Source organism: Anas platyrhynchos, chromosome 3, assembly GCF_047663525.1.
Source record: "Anas platyrhynchos isolate ZD024472 breed Pekin duck chromosome 3, IASCAAS_PekinDuck_T2T, whole genome shotgun sequence".
Classification (NCBI taxonomy): Eukaryota; Metazoa; Chordata; class Aves; order Anseriformes; family Anatidae; genus Anas; species Anas platyrhynchos.
In genome coordinates this window covers 113,519,422-113,533,968 of record NC_092589.1, presented here as the reverse complement: position 1 = coordinate 113,533,968, position 14,547 = coordinate 113,519,422, and the positions used below count along the sequence as shown (strand labels likewise).

The 14,547-nt window shown below is 43.1% G+C and overlaps 1 protein-coding gene across 10 annotated transcripts in view; it reads left to right on the top strand.

Moving 5' to 3' along the window:
• Nucleotides 1-14,547, top strand: part of ITSN2 (intersectin 2) — a 78,532-nt gene that overhangs the window by 58,759 nt on the left and 5,226 nt on the right. For 8 of the 10 annotated variants that reach the window (XM_072036507.1, XM_072036508.1, XM_038177371.2 and 5 more), the window contains 5 exons: nt 11,086-11,207; nt 12,109-12,215; nt 12,817-13,000; nt 13,813-13,911; nt 14,081-14,248. In XM_072036507.1, coding sequence (XP_071892608.1) covers nt 11,086-11,207; nt 12,109-12,215; nt 12,817-13,000; nt 13,813-13,911; nt 14,081-14,248 — 680 coding nt within the window. Of the gene's footprint in view, nt 1-3,353; nt 6,968-11,085; nt 11,208-12,108; nt 12,216-12,816; nt 13,001-13,812; nt 13,912-14,080; nt 14,249-14,547 lie in introns of those variants that run through there. The other 2 variants (XM_072036514.1, XM_072036515.1) reach the window with 1 other exon arrangement.

The following is a 14,547-nucleotide window of genomic DNA, read 5'->3' as shown; positions in this document are numbered from 1 at the left end:
TGGTACCTGGTCAAAATACAATATTGCACCATTCTTGAGGTTTGTAGTTAAATTACATCTGTGCTAACATTTTTGGTAACACAATGATGTGTTGGGTTTTTTTGTTTTATTTTAAATGCTTCTGACTGGCATGGCTGTGATGTCAAAAACTTCTGCATTTAGATTGAACCTTAAGTACTTTTGATTAGACACATCTAAAAGACTGAAATATTCCTCTAATTTTTTTCTCTTTACATATAGACAAAATCTCAATTTGGAAGAAATAGTATAGACTAAATCCAGACAGGCCATGAAATTAAGGTTAATGGGAACATTTGATGTGGTAATCTTTCTCGTTCTTTGTTAAGTCATTATCCTCTGTTGAGGATTAAAAATATTTCCAGCCACATAAATTGTGGCTGTGTGAAGAGAGTTGTCCTTTGAAAGTATATGGACAAGGCCAGCCAGTGGCAGTCAGCAAAAAGCAGATCGCATCTGTACTTGGCTGCTACAGTTCTGTTTGTCTGAGTTGTTGTCTTCTTTTCTGTGAAGCACATCTGCTGATGCTAAATTAAGAAAACTTGCCTATTGATGAATTAAGAATGTGTTGAAAATCTAAACAAAAAATTCTCTGAGTATTTCAAATAAGCCAACTTGTGAATCAGTTTAGTGCTAGAATTTGTCACTCTTGTATAGTGTTAAAACATGCATCTGGAAACGTCAGGAAAAACCAGCAGTATTCTGTCTAGACCCCTCTCAAAACCAGCATGGCTTAAGCACAGCATCAGGCAAACACCCTTACACAGAGTTCTGTGATGGCTCACGTCAGCTGGGCTGCTTCCACACAGGCTGAAGTCTGAGCTGTGGTTAGTTGTGGTAGCAGTAAGCTAGCACTACCTTTCTATAACCGTAGAAATATTTAAATATTTACTGACTGAACTTTCAAACTTCCTTGGATATTTTTAAAATTATTTTTTGTTTATACTGAAATGTAGTGCAGAAGCTATTACTGGTGTTCTTGACAAACTGGAAAGGAATTAGCCCACAGAAGTGTTCTGTGGTCCTCTACGGACCAGTTTAGACATATGATAAAGATCAGTATAATTTATAAAATGTGTTCTCATATTATAAAGAATTCTTAACCTAAGTACTGTAATGCTTTTGTTGACAGATACCAATTTATCTTACAGTCTCTTCCAGCCAGTCAGATATAATCGTATTTGAACAGGAACAGGCAGATAGGATTTACTCAGATAGGTTTGTAGCTTATGAAAATTCTACTTTTCCCTCAAATCTAAACTCTGTTATATGGGCCACCTTTGCACCTAGAGTCTTTCTGGGGCTTACTATTTACAACTGTAATGGCAAACTTCCCTAGCAGAGCAGTAACTTAGCTGAGCAAGACAATTCTTATCTTTGGTTGGTGTAGCTGTACACTCTGCCATGAGGTCTCTGCAAGGAAACATAAAAAATAAAAAAGGATATCACAGTTCTGTAAGCAGGTCTCTTACTACAAACCAGCTCTTGGTTATTGCAGAACAGAAAGCACTGAGAGTCCTGCTCTCAGCGACCTTGGTGATGGTTAGAGCCACTCAGGTTTTAATGACATTATAATAGCTCTTATTCTGATGTTTGCCCTCAGATCATCCTCATGAAAATAAAGACATGCAGGAAGTTTTAAAACATAAATAGCTATAGATTTACTTACAGGAATATCTATTATTTTCTTGTCTTTGAGTGCTCGCTCATTCACTGAGGGTCAGATCTTACACGTGCTGCCAGCATATGCGTGGTGCGTCTCTCCCAGGCTTTCCTCCTGCTCTTCTCAGGGGGTGCAGGTGTGTGAGTGGGGAGCCCTGACCACTTGACAGGTCTTTCTGATGGCCTGGCCTGATCTGGAGATAATTCTGTCACCGGAGACAATCTTTGTCTGCTTTAAACAGTTGGGTTTAGGAATTTGTTCCCTTCTTACATATTGGCTTTTTCAGTTTGTCGTCTTGTCCATGGGACCAGTCGGAGCCTTTTCCTTTATTTTCTTTAGCTGCAACTTTTTCCCCTCATCCACCTCAGGCGGAGGCAGGACAAGTGGTCCAGCTACACTGGCATACTTGGTTGCTGGATGGCTTTTGTATCAGAGATCTGCTCCTTCCCTCAGACACATTGTTGCTGAGAGCTGGCAAACTCAGCCAGGTCGACCTGCCTGCGCTCAGTGTGCAGAGCGTACGTGGAGCTCCTCTTACCCGAGGTGTCTCTGCGATTTCTCTTTCATTGTACTGAAATGTACCCGTTCTTTCTGCTTTAATGCATGCATAGTTCCTGTTTCTGTCCACTCTTTTTCCTTTCCATGTGCCAGTGCTGCTGAAGCTCCTCATGCATCTAAATTATTCCTTCTCCTGCTTAGACCTGAGCTCCAGGTAGTCCCCTCTGCTTGACAAGCGCCTTCTTCCCCCCCTAAATCTCACTGCTGTACCTTCTGTCAGCACAGGGGCCTTGGGTGAAGATGGTTAGGCTGGAAGCACTGGGAATAACAGATCCTTTCTCCTTAGACTCTTGACACGCATATGGCAACAGTGAGTTTCCTTAGCAACACACCTCATGGTTTTAGTAATACCAGTGGATCTACCTAATTTTTTCCCTCCCTTATGTGTACGTGAGACACATTAGAGAGTTAGAGACACGAGGCAAGAACTGTCCTTCCACCAACTTCTGTCTTCCCAGAAGTTTATTCCTATGCTTGAAAGATCATAATTCCTGTTCACCATGGTCTAATTAGTGAAGCTGACTCATTTTCAAGGGTGTTCACACTGAAAAACCAACTTGTGCACCAACGTACTTGGGGCAGGTGTGTTTCTGTGCCTGAATGTGGACAATGCTGTGGAAGGACTCAGTGTTTCTCTTACTGGCTATCAAGTAAGGGGTCAGGTTAGTTTTTATGTGCCGATATGAATAGCACTTGGGCTTTTCTTTACAAGTTGACTTTCTATCTGCTTTTCTAATGCCTTATTACAAGTTTTTCAGGAGAAATCCTGGCTTTGTTGAAATCTCAGGGAATTTTGCCATTGCCTTTTAAAAACAACCTAGGGCTTGACCTTGTTTGTTAAGTCTGCATAACAGAAGTCTTCTTTGAGAAGAAAAGTGAGTCAACTGCAGTGGTTTTGAGTCAGTGATGGCTGGTCGCAAGTACTTAACGCTGGGTGTGTTTATAAATACCAAATTGCAAGAGTAGAAGCACGTTATGTCTGTTTTCAGAAAGCTGGGTGTTAGCCATTCCTTTCTGACCTTTGTGGTGTTGTTCTGTCTGTCCATAGAACTCATATGTTTCACTCTTCAAATTTATGTTCATTTTATCCTTCATTTTTTTTTGTTTTTTTTAGGACCCAATGTTGTCTTCCAGTGTGAAAGCACCTCAGAGACCCACTATCCAAGTTTGACTGTAGCGTGGAGGCAGGGTGGCCAGCCCTGCTCAAAAATCTCTGAAACAATCCTTTTGCTTCGTTTGAATGTTAGATCCAGTCAAGAAATTAGTTTTTTTTTGTGGGTTTTCTTATAACATTTACAGTTGATTTGTAAAAGGAGAACGGATAGTGGGTCTTTGTGTGGCTTTCACTGCTGTTCATTCTTGTTTCCTTTAGCATTTTTCTTTGGCATTGATAATCCTAGATCATTAGCATGCATATCAAGTTATCGTTTGCATGGTGGGATTGCAGACACACAAAGACCCACTATTTGCACAGTTTATCTGAGCTGTTTTGAATGGGCAGTTGTGTTCTTTCAATGTTGTACTGTACATACTTTGCAGAATTAAAATGTTCGCTGATTACTGTTCTAATGGATTTGATTTGATCTTCTGCATATTGAGCTTTTAAAATGACAGCCCGTAAGGCTCATCCAGAAACCAAACCCTACCTATCTGTACTGCTGGTGGTCACTGTGATTACAAACATGGTACATGATCTAAGATTTAGATCTGGTGCAGTCCAGCCTTTAAATACCCTTTTTACTGGGGAAAGAAATATTTAGCATAGAATGGAAGATACTTTTTATTTTCTTCCTTCACAGTAGTCCCATAGCAGGAATTCAGGTTGTTTTGGCTTGGTAAGTTGTACCCTAAACAACCTCCTGCCTTGATACAGTTTTAGCAGATAGTGGGTATGTACTAGTTAGTGCAGTACTTGTACAGCCTCTGTGCTACTAGACCCTTGCTCTGCTCCTTTTTTTCATTAAATAGTTATGGTACTGAGTGGTATTTTTATCTAGCTAAATTCTTCTGCGACATAAAGTACCAGCTGAAAGCTGCTGCTCTTCTATTTGGTAAATAAATAGCAGCCTAATACGTAGGCAGCCTTGGTAAAGAGATGTTGTCAGAAGAGAAACACTAACAGACACCTGGAGCTGAAGGCAGGGAACTTTGGTTTAAAAATGGACCTATATTCCTCATCTACGAAGTGGCCCTTGAAGGTACAGTTACGGCACGCTAGCGATACGATGCAGTAAAGGTGCCCACATTTTTTTGGGATGGGGAGAGAGAGGAATTGGGACTTCAGGACTATAACCCTGATATCCCTTTAGATAAAAGGATTAATCAATAGCAGACTACTCATCTGATGAAATAGTTCTTTGATCCTGTAACAACAGGAGAGATCTAGTCACACACAGTATTTAATTTAGTTGATTTCCTGAATTTGGTAACAAATCAGAAAAGGTCACTTATGCAATCAGAAATGTTTACAAACCATTGTATGTTTACTCTATTTATATATATATATGAATGTTGTGAAGGTACTATCAGGAAAAGGTTAGTCAAATTGCAGAGATTTAAAAGCCTTTCTCCGAAATTTCTATCGAAAAAGTGGAATGTTACATATTTAATATACTTTATCCAATGATGTATATGTGCCCTTTAGGTCAGAGGTATATCTTTTGTGCAATACAGACTACAGCAATGTGCCTACATAAAACTACAAATGGATTTTTATTCTGGATGTATTTTGTCTAAACCAGTATTTTGTCATAGAATGAAATGTTACTGTAGGCAAATAATGTGCTAGATAATTTCTCCAGTATTCTAGCTGACTTATTTTCCTTTTGAAACTACATTTTTAAATATTTCTGCTAAAATATGCTAATCACTCTGAATTGCCTTCTTTAATTTCTGATTTTGAAGGTCTGTTTAACACAGACTGAACTTTGTTGTGCTACACCAGTGGCGTCAAGCAGTCAGTCACTCACGTTAGTCTGAGAATTAGGTGATCTTATAAATTATCCCATTTCTAAGAGGCACTGTGAACCTGTGGGTTCCCAAACATTCAGTGTCAATTTTCCTAGAATGCCAAATTGCTACTCATTGGTTTGGGAAAAAGAAAAACAACTTCAAATCATATCTGGGATGATTTACAAACTAATATCATGGCATTTTCCAAAAACAGCTGCCATTCTACCCAATTTTAATGGTGCAGTTGGAGATTAGGATAGTATCAAGTACAGTTTCACCCAAGTAGCCCTGTCGTTGGGTACATAGATATGAGCATTAGTAATTATTGCAACAGCTGCCCCTCAGTTTGAACTGAGAAGTATTGCGGTGAAGCATTTTGGGCTTTCACAGTTACCTTCTGATGATTCAGTATTACTTGAGTATGCTCTAAATTCTCTAATAACAATGATAATAATAATAATAACAATAGACTTAATAATAATGCTGATTGAAAGAGACAATGTCCCTGCCATTGGTATTTCTCTTTTCAGAAGTCTGCCTAATACAGGTCAAGCACAGTCACCTGAGAGCTCTGCTCTCCTGTCACGTGCTGGTGCAGAAAGAGTCGCACAGCTACATCAGGCTGTCCGTAGGAAAGGCTCTGCTGAGGCTGTATGTACTGCAGGATTTTAAAATAATCTTCTCTATCAGCAAAGAAGTGCAGCTAATGGAAGCTGTATTTAAATCAGATTTTTTGATTTAAAAACGTCCAATCTTTGCTGATTGTGTGTAACCCACTCTCTCCTTGATAAATGACCCTGGAGTGAGGTTCAGGTATTGTCCTAGCCAGCCAAGTAAAACTGGTGCCGAAGTGCTCATCCTGGATTTGGGTGAAGACAGTTCAGCTAAGGACTGGGTGAAAGCCAGGGATAGTTCTTGAACTGACAGTCCTCCCTGAAGGCCTGAGAGGCTAAGTGTTGCTCAGAGCCACAAGATGTTAAAAATGAAGCAGAACATGACATTGCCTGCAGCGTAGCACTGGCTTAATGCCGTTCCCTACGGGCCAGCAGAGAATGGGGGCCGTTGTGTAGCTGGGTGCGAGATTGCAAATGGTACTGAAGTGCACCAGAACAAGGACAGAAGCGCTTCCTAATTTTGTAATTGTCTGGTTTGCATCAAAACCTACAAAAGCTTAGTTTTGCAAAAGCTTGATTTCCAAAGCTGAGTTCCTGCTCAGTGATTAGATCCGTGCAGGAAAGCCTTGTGCGACCACCAAGACCCGGTGCAGGTCTGGGCGTGCGAGTAGTGTGAAAGCAAAGCACTGTACTAATGTCGTCCTTACTAGTGGAGTTAGGAGCACAGGAGGCATAAAGCTCCACTCAAAAGTTACACGCTAACAGTCACAACACACCCTACCAGTTGATGACCACATGTCCCACCTCGGTGCTTGGTCAGACCGTATCCCCGTGCGGTGCTTTGGGGTTGGGGTAAAACACCTGTACATAAGTCTGCTCGTAGGAACGCTGGCGAACCTTGGCCTGTAGTCGTGTTGGGAGCTGCTGCAGGGTAACGCTGCTTTGATGTAATGAACTAATAAACTGCTACTTCATGGTGTGTGCTGCCTTAAAATTACCTTGTGTTGTTCTCTTCAAGCTAGAGTATTAACGTGTGGGGATGGTTGTTCAGACATGCAAATGCAGGCTGTGCTTAGCATGAGGCAATTGTTCATCTTTGTTTTCAAACAAAGTTGTAAGATAACTATGCAAATGTACTTTATTAAAGGGACGCATAAAAGGATCTAGTTTGTCTGTTGTGTTTTTTTTGTTCACCTGGGGAGGTTTTGTGTTTTTTTTTTTTTTCCCCGTCTGAATAGTTGGGACAAGCATTATGTTACCAGGGTCTGTGACACAACGACTTAGTTTTGCTTTTTACCTCTTGCAAATTGAATCATTAATTTCTTCTTTTGTAGTGGAGAGAGTAAACTGCCCGTAGTGATTAGGGGCGGTTAGATACAACTCGAATTATGTTTCCTGGAGCCTGATAGAAACCGACCTTTTCAGATTTGCTGGATTAGCTCCTTGCACAGGTTCCAGGAGGCACAGAGACTACGGACAGCTACAGGCAGTGACAGGAGTACGCTGCAAGTCAGGTAGCCTCTTGGTGTGCCAGCAGAGCTGGGAACATGAGAGATCTTCCCCGACACCATCGGTCTGTTCTCTGCCTGTAGTGAAGGGGCTCCTTTAGTGCTGCTCCACAGTGAGATGGGCTCTTTCTACAGTAGCCTAGGAAAACAGAGGCAGGTTAATACAGACAAAAAACAAAAGCCTTATCTGCTTTTTCCAACCATATCAACTGGTTTGAGCTAAATCCACAAATCTTAAACCAAGCTATCTGCTTACAAATGGAATTTACTAAAGTAGGCCACGTCTGCCCTGAAATACTCCTCACTAAATGACCTGTGTGATGCCTCACGGCTCACTTAGGTATAGACAGATCCTCCAGGGAAGGTGCTTGAGCTCATGTTTGAGGCTCAAGATGTCTTTCCAAAGCTGTCATTTTTTAAATGTGTTTTTTCATTGTTCACTGAGTGGGCAGCATTGCTGGGGAAGCGGGCAAAGCATGTGGTGCCCAAGCAAATCTGGGCATCTTTGAGAGCTTTGTGTCCGTCTGGTTTTTACCTCAATTCTTTGGAACTGGCTTTAAGTCAAGAATTGAAATTCATTTCCCCTTTTTGAACAAAGGAAAAAAATGATATATTTTTTTTTAAATGGTGGAAGATGTTGTTCATCTGTCTTTCACAGAAGGGTTTCTTCAGAAAGAGTCATTCTTCCCCTAGAACTTACCTCAGGTCCAGAATATGTCAGTAATTTGAAAGGTCCCCTCTGCCCCTGGTTTTCAAGTGTTTGAATCTCATGCAGGGTAGAACATCTTTGGACTACGAAGCTTTAGCTTTCCAAGCAGGGTTAAATAAGTTAGTAGCAAGAAAGTATTTCTTGTTCAGGTATATTTGGAGAGGGAAGTGTAATTTTAAACGTAAGTTTAGAGACTGGGATTTCCTGTTTATAAACTCTCCAGCTCGTTCTCCCCTGCTGCTGCGACAGAGTTGCTTCCCCATCTTGGAGAGCAGGATTTAACATGAAAGGTACCACAGCCGTGGCAGGCATTGCTCTCCGAATAACCCTCTGCTTTTACGAGCTGTATGGGGAGCTTGCGACGAAGCTTCACAAGGCAGAAGCCAGGGCAACAGCTTTCTGCTGCCAAAAATAGGGCGCTCCTCTCGCTTCCACGCACGTTCCTGGCTACTGGGCTCACAGAAAACAGCTGTTTTCCTTTTCTCCCTCAGGATTCCTTTTCTGCCAGGCTGCGAGCTGGGAGGCAGCGAAGTGCCAGCGGTGATGCAGGGAAAGGAGGGAACAGGAATGTGGGAGGAGAGAGGTAGAGCTGTGGGCACACCCCTGCTGCAAGGGGTTGCCGCGGCCACTTTGGAGAAAGGTTGGCGAGGGTGAGGCACGTCACAGTATTCCCTCGTTCACCTTCTTCCCCTTAGATCCAAAGGCCTAAAATTTGCCTTCTAAAATCAGATGTATGGATTCCAAGCTATGTTTTTGTGCCACTATCGTCAGAGCCATCAAAACCCAGAGCTTTTGGACTGATTTAAATATAAGAGCGTTCATCCACCGATCCCAAAAGCAGGCAGTCCAAAGGCGAGGTTAGTACAGGGGCCAACTACGTGAACTGTGATTTTGTGCCTGACAACGAGATTTATAAATCAGATCTATTTTAGGTGCGTATAAAAGGAGTGTTTGCCTCCCAGAGTCTGTTTCAGCCTGACTTAGCAGGAGACAGACACAAACCCAAGGGTGTGGGTGGTTCAGACAGCTGTGGTACAAGCAAACACCAACGAGAGCTTCAGTGCTTTGCTGCCCCGGTTGTAGCGCTTTGCTGCCCGGTTGTAGCGCTGTACCTCGCAGCAGAAGGAAAAAACACCTGGCCAAAGCTGAGATCTAAGGTCTGAGTCTGTGTAAATAAAGTCTGGCTATTGTGCAAGGACCTGACAGGCCTAAAATTAGGACTTGTCAGTTGTAGGAACACTCAGGACCGCATAGCTGGGCTTATATTTGGTTCTGCGCATGCTAAGAAATGACACTAGAATCCAGAAGTTGGACAAAGTAAAAACTGATGGGTGATGAGATCATAGGAATCAGTTTGATCTATAACTTTACTCCCTTTTCTCTTCTGATTTTGGCTTGATTTTAACTTTGGAAATAATTAAGTCTGAAAGCCGTGTTCTCCACAGTTGGAAGAGCTGAAATCCCAGATCCCTTCATCAAAAGCAGCATTTTTTCAGTCTTGTTTGAAAGCTTCAGATTCGTGATCCTTCCGGAGGGCACATGGTAGAAGTGAAAAGCCCTCATTTTAAATCGAGCTGTTGTCTTTACTGTTGTACTCTTTGTGTTGCCCCAAGGGGTTTCCCCATTAAAATACTCTGAGTGGTTTCCTAAAACTTCATCTGACGAGTGTTTCTCTGGCGTGGCCATCTCTTTTGCTGAAGGATGCTGCTGCTTCCAAGCAGCTGGGTGCCTGCCTGACAAGAAGGACACAAATCTGGAAGTTCACATTCAGCCACTGTCACATCAAGTTCAGCCAAATGTTCCCTGTTTTTTGGCTTTTTTTCCTTTTTCCTTTTTTACAACTGTATTATTTATTCATTTTCATGTCCTTGTTTAGGGCAGTCTTCCCACAGGCAAGTCTATAAACCGGCAGCAAACAGAATGAAGCCTCATTCTGATGTCCTGGGTGCGTTAGGGTGACAGGGGAGGCACAACCCTCGGGGCTGTAGGTCGCGCTGCCTTTCTCTACACCTGTACACTGTCAAAGAGTTGTCGTTCCCCTAGAAACGCCTGGTCTAAAAGAGTTGCTGCCACGTCCTTTCTGTTATTCTACATAATCCAGTTCAGATTTCATCCAAATCTGATGCAGCCACATCAAATGGGAGATGTATATCCTTAAATACTCTGTAATTGTTTCTTTTCTTCCCCTCCCCGCTACGTTGCAGTGCTCTGCTAGCACGTGATGGTCAACAGATGGATCAGAGTTTGACTTCACCTACTCTCCTTTACCCATCTAAATATATTCACCACTTTGACTTTGCTTTTACCGGTTTTCATTTCAGTTACTAAATTTCAATCACTGCTGTTATGTCCACTAATGTGTAATGGAGAAAGAACGAAGCTGTAGGGTCTGCATGTTAGCATAGAGAACTTGGGGTTTGTGTCCCCAGATGTCTGTGTGTTCCTCTGCATGATTTTGATTGTTTATACTTAATGCATCAAACCAATTCAGCGTATCCCTGGCTCATTTGGTTTCTAAACCAGAAAGAAGTTGTGCAACTCTGAGGTTTGTGCAACTATGAATTTTGCATTACACGTTTGCAAACTTCTGCTGGTGGTTTATAGAGTAAATTAATGACCAAGGCAGAGTGTTTTAGAAATGGGGTGGAGGTTAAAGGTGCAGTGTCATGAACTAATGCCAGACACATTCTGGATGACTTCATCTCACAACAGACACTGTGGAAGGTAAGAGAAAATCACAACTGTGATTGAAAACAGCACTGCAGAAAAGGAGAAGAGGGGAAAAAAACATAAGATCAATGGAGTTACGTGAAGTCAGGAATTCTCATTTGCATCACAGCTCAACATAAAGGGATGCTTGAAGAAATAAAAAGGTGACAGAATGAAACCTGGCACAAAGAGGGGAGGGGGCTAACCACTACACTGTGGTTTTTATTGAAACCCAAAACAGAAGAGCTGTGTGTATAGTCTGAGTCATGGGCTGGTCTGTGTTGATGCAGCTTTGTTAAATCATCAGATGTGATGGCTTGAGCGGGATCTAAACTCCTGGCTTGCTTCTTGTAGGGTGTGCTGATCTCCAAAGCCTTGATACTATGCAACCCATAGAGAGGAAAAGACAGGGCTACATCCATGAACTCATCCAGACGGAAGAAAGGTACATGGACGACCTCCAGCTTGTCTTAGAGGTGAGATGTCGTGCGCGTGAAAATGCGTTTAGAAAAACACCACCTTGGTCCTACAGAATAGGAGCAAGTAAAGGGATCCTGAGGAACTGGGAAATGCTAGAGGAAGAAAGTGACATTGTGTGAGCACCTCCTTTTCTAGTGAACATTACGTGGTCACCCAACAGGCTAAAAAGTCACGCTGTGAAAGACACTGCTCTACAAAGACCTTAGGATTTTCCAAACCCTGTTCTTAAGAGTTTGGGCCAACGCTCAGTGTAAAGATGAGGGGCAAAGGTTGATGGGTTGTCTGGAAAAGATGCATGGGCTCATGACAAACTTTGAAAGTACCATGAAAGTTGATCGTCTGCCTTTGTCTCTGACTTTATTTCTAGAAGCAAGACTGCCCTGGTAGGTGGGTCAGCATTAGAAGGTCCCGGGAGTCTTGGTCTCTCTACATAAAGTAACTGGTGGAGTGTTAAACCTTAAAATAGAGCAAGTTGCACAGGTGTTCTGGTATCCGGAGGTGTTGCATGGAGGAAGGAAGGAAGGGGTAGCTCTACATGCTAGCTAACTGTGACCGCTTTGGGCATGGGACAGGTGCAGTGTGTGCAGCGTTTGACTGAAATTGCAGGAATGCTCTCAGGCTGTATGGTCAGTCTGTGGGTCCCAGTGCTTGTCCCAGCTTCACAAGTGGTGATGCCACCATCAGAACAAGGTCACACATGTAGGAAAAACAGGCACGGCTGTCACAAGAGCTGGAGAAGAATTGTTTTTGTCTTCCATGGAGACGTTGGGCACTGAGCGTTCATAAAAAAAAAAAGCAAGATCGCTGCTAATCTAAATGAGAGGAGGCTAATCTAAATGAGAGCATGGTTTTGTCTCTGGAGAGTTTCTCACCTTTATGATTTTTTTTTGACCACAGGTTTTCCAGAAACCAATGGCTGATTCAGGCTGCCTCACGGAAGGGGAAATGGGGCTGATCTTTGTTAACTGGAAGGAACTCATCATGTCAAATACAAAGTTGCTGAAGTGAGTACTTACATTTTTGTCTTGTAAAGTAAGAATTCACTTTTTTGTGAATTTCACCTTTTGTGTTTTCTTCTTCCTCTTTATCCTCTTGTTCCTTCCCTCAGGACGTTTCTGGTTTTACAGTAAATATTTCTGTCCTTGCCGATTAGTTGCTGTGTACGTGTGCATTCAGAACAGCTGAAGGCATTCAGAGCATCTCAGAAAGAAGGAACTGTTACAAGAGAGAGGCAGGAATAAACAGCAAGAACCGATGCACATTTATTGTAGTCTCTTAGAAACAGAGCCCTGCAGCAAACAGCGAGCATGGGAGGTGCTCTCCCCAGCTCTCTGCAAAGCCACCTTCTGTTCTCTAAAAATAATCTTTGGGGAGACAGGGTGGCTAACGGTGTACTGTAGTGGGATGGTGCTTGAACACAGCAGTTGTCCTGGAAGCCTCAAAGGGGTGTCTCAGTCATGCAGACCCTGTCAGGCATCTTTCAGGCCACGCTGAGCTTCCTGCAGCCTGAACTTCTGAGGCTCGCATCCTTTCGCAGCTGCGTGTTGTAAGAATTTTGATTTAGGCCTTGCAGCAGTGTTGGATGGTGATTTCTTTTCTCTCCAGAGCCTTGCGAGTGCGTAAGAAAACAGGAGGAGAAAAAATGCCCGTGCAGATGATCGGAGACATCCTGGCAGCAGAACTGTCCCACATGCAGGCCTACATTCGGTTCTGCAGCTGCCAGCTTAACGGGGCCTCGTTGCTGCAGCAGAAAACTGATGAAGATGCTGATTTCAAAGACTACTTAAAGGTATCTTCTTCAGCAGCTTTCGTACCTTCTCCTTTCCTCAACGACAGGAGCCTGTCTAACCAGCAGCGACCAGGTCGCAATAACCCAGAGAACAAAATCTTGCAAAAATAGACAAGAACCTTCCAGGGATAACACTGTGTGTGCTTTTTGTATGTCTTTAATGAGTGCATTGCTCCATTTCCCTTTCTGCCACTCGTTCCTTCAGTGTACTGGTTAACCTTACAAGGTGCCAGTGCCAGTACCTTCCCAAAATACATGTGGTCGAAGGAGTCTGCAGAGTTAAAACAAGAAGGCTGCTGTCCCAGACACGTCATGCAACTTGCAAACCAGTGGGGTGTGTGCAGGGTGTCTGAATGGTGGGGCTGCAGCATAAAAAATAAATATAGAAATAAATAATTGCTGCCGTGTTGCAGCTGATGCTGGGGATTTGAAGAGAGAAAAAGGAGGTTGTAAAGGAGAAATGCCAGAACCTTTGACATCAGGCTTTTGGTTCTTTCATTGCTTTGTGGTTTGTTTTTGCAACCTGAGTGAGGCACGTTATGTCAAAATAAAAGCTAGAATGGTTTTGAACGTCAGGACTCCACGTGAACAATGATGCTACAGATTTTTCTGGCAAAGCACCTGAGCACAATGACAGTGCTGGCTTTCCTGTTTGTTCCAGTGAACTGTGCTTTTTGCTGACCTAAAAGTCTAAGATTTCTTGGAGTGCCTGAAAAAAAGTAAATCTGATCAGACTCTTTTCAGTGCAGTGAAGGAACTGTTCCTTGATGAGTAATGCAATGTCTCTGTTAAATCTCTGGATTGCACCCTAGAAACTCGCCCTGGACCCTCGCTGCAAAGGAATGCCCCTCTCCAGTTTCCTCCTGAAGCCGATGCAAAGAATAACGCGCTACCCTCTGATTATAAAGAGTGTGAGTACCCCAAGTGAAGCCTTGGGGGAGAATGCTTTTGATTTTGGTCTCTAAAGCAAAAGTAGAAAAGCATTATCCCTTTACAGGGATTTCTCTGAGAGTGTGGAGAAATAGTTCCTTTGCTTATATCTCTTTTTGTCTTGGTTTCTCCCATTTTTTTCTGCACCAGATTCTAGAGAATACTCCAGAAAATCACCCAGACCACAGTAACCTCAGGCTTGCCTTGGAGCGTGCGGAGGAGCTGTGCTCTCAGGTTAATGAAGGGGTGCGTGAGAAGGAGAACTCGGACAGGCTGGAGTGGATCCAGTCCCACGTGCAGTGTGAAGGACTCGCTGAGGTAGCTGCACCGCTGCGCTGCACGGCCGGGGCTTCTGCTGTTCATTTTGGAAGGGCCACGGGGGTGAAGTGGGAGTGCTTGCTCATATTTGTTATTGGGAAGTGATCCGCTGCTGAGCCCTTGGCAGAGAGGCTTTTATTAAATTCTGCCCGCAGCCGTAGTACGATGAGTCCCCATTGTTTGTGCCTGGTTTTGGCAGTGGAGAAACCTCCATTTGCCAGCGTAAAACTAACACCATTTAGATAGCTAAATGAGCAGAGCAACTCGTGACTCTGTGGGCTCTTCTTAACTCCACCTTC